The sequence below is a fragment of the Nannospalax galili genome, unplaced genomic scaffold, assembly GCF_000622305.1.
Source record: "Nannospalax galili isolate Female #2095 unplaced genomic scaffold, S.galili_v1.0 scaffold158, whole genome shotgun sequence".
Classification (NCBI taxonomy): domain Eukaryota; kingdom Metazoa; phylum Chordata; class Mammalia; order Rodentia; family Spalacidae; genus Nannospalax; species Nannospalax galili.
Genome location: NW_008345290.1, coordinates 2816962 through 2826616, shown reverse-complemented (window position 1 = coordinate 2826616; position 9655 = coordinate 2816962). Strand labels below are relative to the sequence as shown.

Here is a 9655-nt window from a genome sequence, read left to right as displayed (position 1 = left end):
TTATTTATTTATTTATTTGTGTGTGTGTGTGTGTGTGTGTGTGTACCTGTGGAGGCCAGAAGAAGGCATTGGATCCTCTGGAGCTGGAGTTAGAGGCAGTTGTAAGCAGCCTAATGTGGGTGCTGGGAACTGAACTCTGGTCCTCTGAAAGACTGAATGTGCTCTTAACTGCTGAGCCATCTCTCCAGTCCCCCCTGTTTTGTTTTTTGAGACAGGTTCTCACTAAGTAGCCCTGGCTGGCTTGGAATTAGATATGTAAACTAGACTAGCCTAGATCTCAGCAGAGATCCTCCTGGCTCTGCCTTCTGAGTGCTGGGATTAAAGGTGTGAGCAATCACACCTGGCATCATCTCTATTTGTCACCCAAAAGCTTTTAAAAATGTTTATTTATATATTATTTTTATTTTATGTGTGTGTTTTGCCTGCATGTATGTAAGTGCAACATATGCATGCAATACCTGTGGAGGCCAGAAGAGGGTATTGGATCCCTTGGAACTGGAGTTACAGAAGGTTGTTAGCCAGCATGTGTGTGCTGGGCACTGAACCCAGGTCCTCTGCAAGAATAGCCAGTGCTCTTAATCACTGAGCAATCTCTCCCTTGAAAACCTTTTTAAAATTTATCCAGCTATTAGTCATTATTCCTTTATATTGTTGAGTTGTCCTAAATATGGCCAAGAGAAGCCTCTTTGAGCTGGCTTCTGTGTCCTTTTGACACACTCCATTGGTCTTTGAGTTCTTCCTTGATTTCTGGTAAAGACATCTCAGGTTCACCTGATACTTGCTGTGTAGCCCAGGCTGGCCTCAAATACATGATTTTCCTATCTCAGGTGTTGGTCAAAATCAGCTTTTTTTAAAAGGTGGGCATAGTGGCACACATCTGTACTCCTAGCCGAGAGGGGACTGAGGCAGGAGGATCATGAGTTTGAGGCCAGCCTGGACTATATAGCAAGAAGAGAGAGAGAGAGAGAGAGAGAGAGAGAGAGAGAGAGAGAGAGAATATGAAATAACCCTTCCCATGTAAATATTAAACCCTTCCCATGCTGAATTTAGTGTTTTTCTCACATGGAGATAACAAATTAATGAGGAATGAACACAACCAGAAATTGAAAAAATTCCTAATTAATAAAGTCGGATCATAAGTGCCTGAGTAGTCGTACCACTGCTGGAATAATCTCAGTAACTGGGTGTCTGAGAATGTACAATTCTGATAAGATTACTCAACATAAGCAACAAACCTCTGTTTAACTAAGAGCAAAAAAAAAAAAATTAAAGTACACACATTAAGCATGTGTACTAACCAAGTAGCATCTGCTCAAAAATACTAGTTAGCAAAAATTAAACCAATCAGCAAGCATCTGTCAAAGGGGCTTTGTGGTGGCATTTTTTAATGGCCAAATTAGTTGTAGGTAATAAAATGAAAATCTGAGAATTGATTATGTAGTCTTCTATCCAAAGGACACTAATGAAAAGCTGGGTGTGGTAATATAGGTTAGGTATTTTTTTTTCATATTATTCTCTCCCCCAGCCCCCTGCTCTCCCCCCCCCTTTGGTGTTAGGAATGGAACCCTCAGCCCCACACACTGTAAGCAAGTGCTCTTTCACTGAGTTCATCCAATCCCAATAATATAGCTTATTTTTAATTTTTTAATTAATGAACTTATTTTTTAAAGTATTTGTTATTTATTTTACATGTGTGTGAGTGTTCTGCCTGCATGTAAGTGTATCTGTGTCATGCAATACCCTCTGAGGCCAGAAGAGGGCATCAGATCCCTGAAATTGGAGTTACAGATGATTGTTAGCTGCTACCTAGGTGCTGGGAACTAAACCTTGTCTTAACCACCGAGCAATCTCTTCTTCCCCTGATTTATTTGTTTGTATGTGTATGAGTGTTTTTCTTGTGTATATGTAAATGCACCTGTGCCATGCAATACCTTCAGAAGCCAGAAGAGAGGATGGGATCCCCTGGAGCTGAAGTTAAGGATAGTTGTTAGCCACTATTTTAGTGCTGGGAACTGAAGGACCTTGGTCCTCTGCAAGAGCATCCAGCTCTTAACCTCTGAACCATCTCTCCAGCCCCCAAAATATAGTTTTTAAGAAGGGTTTTATTAAGAGGCATTAAAGAAATACTTCAATAAAAAGAAGGGTTTTAAGGGATCATTTGGGAAGAGTTGAGAACCAGCGATAGGAAGGACAGAAGGGGGGACTGAAGGTGAATGTGATCAAAGCACATGATGTACGTGGAGGGAAACGTCACCACAAAACTCATTATTTGTATAGTGAACACATGCTGATAAAAAATCTGAAACATACACACACCAAAAAGTGAATTCCAAGGAGCAGAAAGCCACCATGTGCTAAAGGAGGGCTGGCTGATGCTGATGCTGATGCTGATGAAGGGCCAAGACAGGACTACACACTCACGTCTGTGTCATCCAATGTGAGGAGGAGCATGCCAAGGGGGCAGGAGCAGCACCTGTGAGCATTAAGGTTTATGAGATGGGTCCCCAGCAGTCTAGGAGAGCTGATGCCATCTTACCATTTCTGCAGTTCTTCTCATAGACGATGTCACCATTGGCATCTTCCTTCTGGCATCTTGGGAACACTAGGTTCACCACAAATGTGATATTGGAGTCCACCAGAGCTGGTGAGTCACTAGTCAGGATGGCCTGCACACGGCCTCCTAGGGCAACACAGAAAGGAGCTCATTTATCCAGCCTCTCCTTTCAACATAAACAAGTGTTTAATGTAAAGTGAAATCTATTGGTAAGGGCTTTTTATGATGTTAAATTATTTTCTGAATGCTAACTATAGCTTTCAGGGTACAATATTTTAGAAAAGAAACAGAAAAACAAGTCAGAGTAGTTAGAGGAGTCTCTAACCATGGAAAGGACATTTGCTTAACAACAACAACAACAACACAAAATTCTGTTTCTTGGATTGAGGAGACAAGTGTTAAAAGTTTGTAGACTTTTTTGATTGATTTATTTTTATTTTATGTGTATGAGGGTATTGCCTGCATGGATGTAAGTGCACCTGTGTTGTGCAATGCCCTCAAAGGACAGAAGAGGGCAATGGATCCCCTGAAACTGGAATTATGGACAGTTGTTAGGCACCATCTGGGTGCTGGTATTTGAATGGGGGTCTTCTGCAAGAATAGCCAGTATTCTTAACTGCACTGAGGCATCTCTCCAACCCCAAAAGTTGTAGATTTTAATTCCAAAACTGGATGGCTGAAGGAGTTGTTCTTTTGTCTGACGGGAAGATAATTCACTTTCCGATAAATCACTTAGAAAAGTATTTTATTTATAGGCTGGAATAATGGATGGTTGTTAGCCACTATGTGGGTGCTGGGTCCTCTGCAAGAGCAGCAGTGCTCTTAACTGCTGAACCATCTCTGCAGCCCTGATAAATCACACTTTTGAGATGATCAAATCTTATCAGTCTGGAATTTTCTGAGGATGCCTATTCCCACGTTAGTCAATAGGTGTGAGGCTGATTCTGCTTGTTCTCTGAAATATTCCAAGAACTGTGACCTTGGAAATGTATAAGATTAAAGATTGTTCTATGACTTAGAAAGTGAAAATGTCAGGATGAAGGAAAGCTTGCCAAATTCAGGTGCCACCCATTTGGCAGCAAGGGCACTGTCATTCATGGGAGTGTCAGACAGGCTGCCTGAAAGGCTGCATAATCTACAGCTTGCAAAAGGAGGCTAGCTGCAGGTGTTTGGTGGAGCCTTCTGACTTACCTTTCCAGGAGGTCTTCCACCTTGAATCTCCCCTCTTCCACACTGGATACAGGTTTTCATTCCATTCATTCTCATCAGAAGACCAGCCATGTAATTGGTTGTGCTCCCTCATGTGACCAGGAGACCGCTCATGGCCCAGCACATCACGATATCCTGTTGGTATTTGAATGATTTTGTCTATTCTGTTTCTCATTTATGTGGCAATGGTTACATACTTATGTAACAATGGTTAATGAGCTTTTCTTTGCAGATTTGTTGGAAAGCACATGCATCAATGAGATGGCTCAGTGGGTAAAGGTGCTTTGTTACCAAGTCTGATGACCCAAGTTCTATCCCCAAAACTCACATGGATGAAGGAGAGAACTAACTCCCAGGACTTGTCTGTTGACCTTCACACATGACCCACCCCAACATAAATAAATAAATAAATAAATAAATGTAAAAAATTAAGTCTATTGATAACACCTTGCATAGAGCCCTTGGGTCCAGTCTCTGTATTTACTTTAAAAGAGTTAAAGAAAAATATTTTTGACAGCCAATATTTTTTAGTCATCACTTAGTTTCTTAAGACACAGCCTCTGAATATTCAGGTTTGATATGATATTGCTAGGAAAACTCTGATGCCACTTCATACAGTTTTTATATCAAATTTTCCCAGTCTGAATTACCCTCTCATGATTTCAAGGCAAGCAATTTACCTACTGAGCCATCCTGCAACCTTCTAGTCACTTCTTAATAGGGAGGCAGATGGAATGGAAATAGCATTGAACTAGGAGTCATGGTGCCTGGTCTCTGTCCTTGGTTCTGTTCTAAACAGGCTGTGCGACCTCAGGCCTTCGAATCAGACAAGCCCCAGATGCCATGTAAGTCTGCAAGACTGGTTCTGCTTGGAAATAGAAGCACTAAGCAAGGACTGGAAAGTCATGGCTTCCAACAAACGTTTATGACTGGAAGTTCACTTTGGAAAGAACTGGGTTCTTTTATTCAAACGCTCACTTTATAGACAAGACAGCTAGGCCTAGGGAGTGGTAGGGTTCACCCAGTGTCATCCTGCTTGTTCAGGAGATTCCCGTTTTCATTCCCAGAACTAGTTCTTTCCACTGTTCCAGAGAGTGTTTTTCCTCCAATTCCGAGAAAAAACATTTCCAGAAATGTCATCAAAGTGCAGATTTCAGCGTTGGGGCCCAGAACTAGTTCTTTCCACTGTTCCAGAGAGTGTTTTTCCTCCAATTCCAAGAAAAAACATTTCCAGAAATGTCATCAAAGTGCAGATTTCAGCGTTGGGAATGTGACTTAGTGGTAGAGAGAAAGGGCCAGGGGTTCAATCTCCAGCACCACCAGAAACAAACAATGACAAAATCCCACAGATTTCTCTTCTGATTTTAAATTTCAGAAGTCAAAGAAAAATATAAACTTCAAAGGAGAGCAACGGGATAGACAATGGAATGGAATAAGGAACCCAGAATTGGACCTATTTAGCCTGCCCTGCCAGAGTTCAGACAAGAATGCAGAAATAACCCAGTAGAGAGACTGCAGAGATGGCTCTTGCTGCTTTTACAGAGGATACAAGTTTGGTTCCCAGCACACATATTGGGCAGTTCACAACCACCTGTAACTCCAATTCCAACGGACCCATTGCCCTCTTTGGAGCTCTGCAGGTATACACACACACACACACACACACACACACACACACACACACACACAAATAAAAATAAAATGAATCTTTAAAAAATTGTAAAAAGGGGCTAGAGAGATGGCTCAGTAGTTAAGCACACTAGTTGCTCTTGCAGAGGACCCTGTTTGATTCCCAGCACCCACATGGAAGTTAGCAACCACATGTAATTCCAGTTCCAGGGGATCTGAAGTCCTCTTCTAACTTCTTCTGTAGGTATTGCATAACACAAGTGCACTTAGATACATGCAGTCAACACACTCATACACATAAAATAAAAATAATAAATAAATATTTTTTAAAATGTAAAAAGAAATTACCCAATAGAGAAAGACACATTTTAAAAAAGCATTAGGCAACTGGGCAGGGTGGTGCCAACCTTTAATCCAAGTACTCAGAGACAGAGACACATGGATCTCTGTGAGTTCGAGGTCAGCCTGGTCTACATATTGACTGAAGAAGAAGAAGCACTCTAGGAATGACAACTTTTACAATGTGGACATAATCTAGACTAAAGACTTTTACCTAACCTGGCAACCAAAAAGTTATTGTTAATAATGTAAACAAGCCCACTGAGCCATCTGCTCCCATTGTGACCTGGGCACTTGACCTTAATCCCTCAGGACCCCTTCTTCCCCTCCACCTAAGACTATGAAAGAATGCAGGTGTGCATGATTAACATAGCAAAGGACTAAAAGCAGCTTGTTTTTTAATTGAAAGCAATGAGAGAAATGGAGAAGTTTGTAATTGTGTGTGTGATATTCTAGGCCTAAGGGATCAAAGGGCACGATTTTCTGATAAGATAAGGGTGGATCCTAATTTCTACTTCCCCATCCCATACTGGAGATTCTATTTCAATAAAGAATGAGTGAAGCACAGGCTTGGGAACACAGTTTCAAGAGAACCCTGAAGTAATGGATGCATGGCAGATCAGGTCCTCTGTTAGCCTTAAAACTAATGCTAAGAGTCAGGCTGTTTCTGAATTCAGGCCGAAGTGTATTGTGGCTTAGAAAAGCTGCAAAGCATTAAGAAGTTTAGGGCAAGATGAGAATTCTTAGATTAATACCACAAACATATCCATACAAGGAAAAAGTGATAAATGACACCTTATTAAAGAAGCTTGTGAAATTCTGTGAGGATGTAGGGGACAGGGGAAGCTACTGACTAGAAGCACAGTGCATTTCACTATTTAAAAACAAGCAGTTAAAATTTGAAAAGGGTAAAAGACATGAGATCTCAGCAGAGGATTTGCAAATGACAGGCTCTTCATCTTAAACCTGCTAGGAGGAAGATGCACATTAAAAGGGGGGTGGAACTTCCCCACTGACCAAAGTAAAAGTGCCAAATGACAGCAAGGACAGAGAAACTACACAGCTGGTGGGAATGTGAAAGGGCACAGTCACTCTCATAACTTTCATAAAACTCAAGGTGCAGTTGTCTACTTTAATTTCCCTCTTTAATTGCAGTCTTTGGCATACATCCCAGAAAAATGAAACTTAGGATCATACAAAAATCTACATGTGAATATTAATAGCATCTTAACTCATAATATCCCAAATTGAATTAACTTCGATTTCCTTCACTGGTGAGTATTTAAACAAAGTGGTACATCCTGACCATGGAATACTACTAAATAATAATAAAAATGTTGGAGTTAAAATTAAATAAGCCCAATAATAAGCAGACCTTAACAGGAAAGAGGAGGGAGCAAGGGACAGAGTGGAAGGTCCAGCAAGCGGTCCCTCTACACTTGGCTGGCTGCTCTGCCATCCGTAGCGTGTGCCTGGGCTGCTTAGTACTTTGTCAGCTCCCCCTGCCCCCCCCCCCCAAACAGGGCTAGGATTTCTAAATCCTATTATCTTGTTTCATTTGACGGGAATGTTTAGTCTAGCTCGAGATGTGAACCCAAGAATGCCCCGGTATTTCGTTACGGGACTAACAGATTTGCCCCCCCTGCCCCCCCCCCCCCCAAACAGGGCTAGGATTTCTAAATCCTATTATCTTGTTTCATTTGACGGGAATGTTTAGTCTAGCTCGAGATGTGAACCCAAGAATGCCCCGGTATTTCGTTACGGGACTAACAGATTTGGGACTCTTCTCAAACAGCCCCATCAGTATCCAGGCTACTCTCTTTTATTGAATAGAGCGGTGGGATCTTGGTGGAAGGCGCAGGGACTCTCATATCGGTCACTTCCCCTTATTCCTCCAGACTCTCAGTCTGTCCCTAGAAAGTACACTGTCTCCCACCCCGCCCCCGACCCAGATATGTCCATAATGACAATGGCCACCGCGTATGTCTTAGCCAAACACCTTTGCAGGCTGATCTCCTAAAGCCGTAGTACCCAACTCCAAGAATTAGAAAGGAAAACTCAGAGAAGCTCAGTCGCTCATGGTCCAGCCCCGCGGCTGACAGGAACCCAAGTGGGTGCTACTCCGAACCCTGATCCGAAGGACCACAGTTGAGATGGCCAACTGTCCCTTCGGCCTGCTTGCTGTGTGACCCGGGGAGAGTTCCTTGCCCTCTCAGAGGCCTGGCTTCTCACCTGGGGACAATCACAGTGCGGAGCTCCGGGTGCCCTAAGGAGGCGCCACGCCCAGACACTCCGCGGGTCCCTGGGCCTGGCCCCTGCTTGCTGTTGCCGCAGTGGAGCCCAGTCCCCTAGTCGCCGCCGCAGGGGGCAGGGCGGAGTCCCTGACCAGGGGCCCAAAGTCCCTGGCTGCAGCTGCTGGGATCGCCTGGGGCCCGCTGGGCCTCTCCTGGTTCTCCCGGGGCGCAGAGTCCCCAGCAGCTCCGCTGTGTCGGACCTGGTATCCACCCAGCAGAGACGACTGTGGAGGCTGCAAAGCCCGGAGCAGGGCGCACTGGAGGTGGAGGTGGGAACTCCCTGCCAACAGGTGTTTGCCGCGCAGACGCTGCCACCGCCACGGGGTTGTCGCGGGGACCCCTGGAACGGAGGTGGCGTGGACCGGTTCGTCCCCTCTTCACTAACTCTGCTGAGGATGCGAACAGCCACGCCCCGGCGGGGACCTGTGGGCGCGCTCCAGCGGGGTGCGTCTCCATCTTGGCTGCACTTTCGAGTGTCTGCACAAGGATGCTGAACCCCGATCCCCCACTCTCCAAGAAGCCGCTGTCGCCTACTAGGCATCAGCGTCGTAAGAAGGGCTCTGGGATAGAGCCCACCCAGGAATGCGCGCAGGGCCAGCCCTTGCCTCAGTATCCCTACTGGGGCGGCAGCATGACTTCTATCTGCCGGGGAAAGTAGGGCAGGGTTAGCAAGAACCTCCAAGGTCGCGGAGGAGAGAGGCTGCCTGCTTCTGGGGTCTCCGTCAGACCAGGGTCGTTTGGGAGACTTGTTTTATTCTTGGGACAGAGACGGCTCTGCCTCCTCCAGCCACGATCTGGCGGGGGTGGGCGGCCAAGAGCTCCTCCTGCAGGGCCTGGCTTTCTCTTCGCGAGCCCCACCAGGAATAGGGTTCCAGCAGTTCCAACCGTGCAGAAGCTCGCGAGGCCCACCGCGCTTCCTGCGGACCTCAGCCCAACTCCGCCCCAGCGCGCGGCTAAGCATCCCCTGGTCCAGAAACTGAACACAAGAGAAACACAGGAACTCACGTTTGGCCTCCTCGAGGGGCAGTCCTGCAGCCAGCAGCAGAAATCCCAGGACCCGAGAGAAATGACCCATGCTGAGCTTGCACAGGCCCACGGTCAGGGCTTGACTTTTAACTCCCCAGCCCCATCCACCAGCAGCAACAGCGTTTGCTCCACGGCGCCCCACTCTATTTTATGAAATACCGGGCCTGGGGTGGATCATGTGATGTATTAAGGAGCGTTGCTTGATCTCTCCAATTCAACCTCTTACAACCCATGTGCTTATGACTCACTCGCCCCTGGCGTCTATTTACTTCAGATGCGCAGTATTTTGATTCTGTGATTCCACATTTGCTGCTTTTTTTTTTCTTTTTTTCCTTTCTTTTGCATTCCCTCTCCTCCGTCCCTCTCTCCCTTCCCCTTTCTTCTCCCTTCACCCACATTTCCTGGTTTAAAGGGAACTTCTTAGCCTAAGATCCTAGTCTATTAACCAAATAAAAATTTAGTTCTCCACCTTCGTTGATGACAGTTCCTTCTTCACTTTGCTTTCCAGATCACATTGATATGTCTGTTCTAGAATTTGGACAGCCAACTCAGGGGCTAGCAAACATTTGTGCCTTCCCTCTAGAGCAGTCAGATCCCCAGGTGT

The 9655-nt window shown here is 45.2% G+C and overlaps 1 protein-coding gene across 1 annotated transcript in view; it reads right to left on the bottom strand.

The window, feature by feature from the left end:
- Gpnmb (glycoprotein nmb) overlaps positions 1–9244 on the bottom strand; it is a 28071-nt gene extending 18827 nt beyond the window's left edge. The window contains exons 1-3 of the mRNA XM_008841465.3: positions 9031–9244; positions 3746–3898; positions 2537–2680 (exon numbers count right to left, since the gene is read on the bottom strand). Of these exons, the coding sequence (XP_008839687.1) occupies positions 2537–2680; positions 3746–3898; positions 9031–9100 (367 nt within the window). The 5' untranslated portion in view covers positions 9101–9244. The remainder of the gene's footprint in view (positions 1–2536; positions 2681–3745; positions 3899–9030) is intronic.
- Positions 9245–9655: the final 411 nt, after the last annotated feature.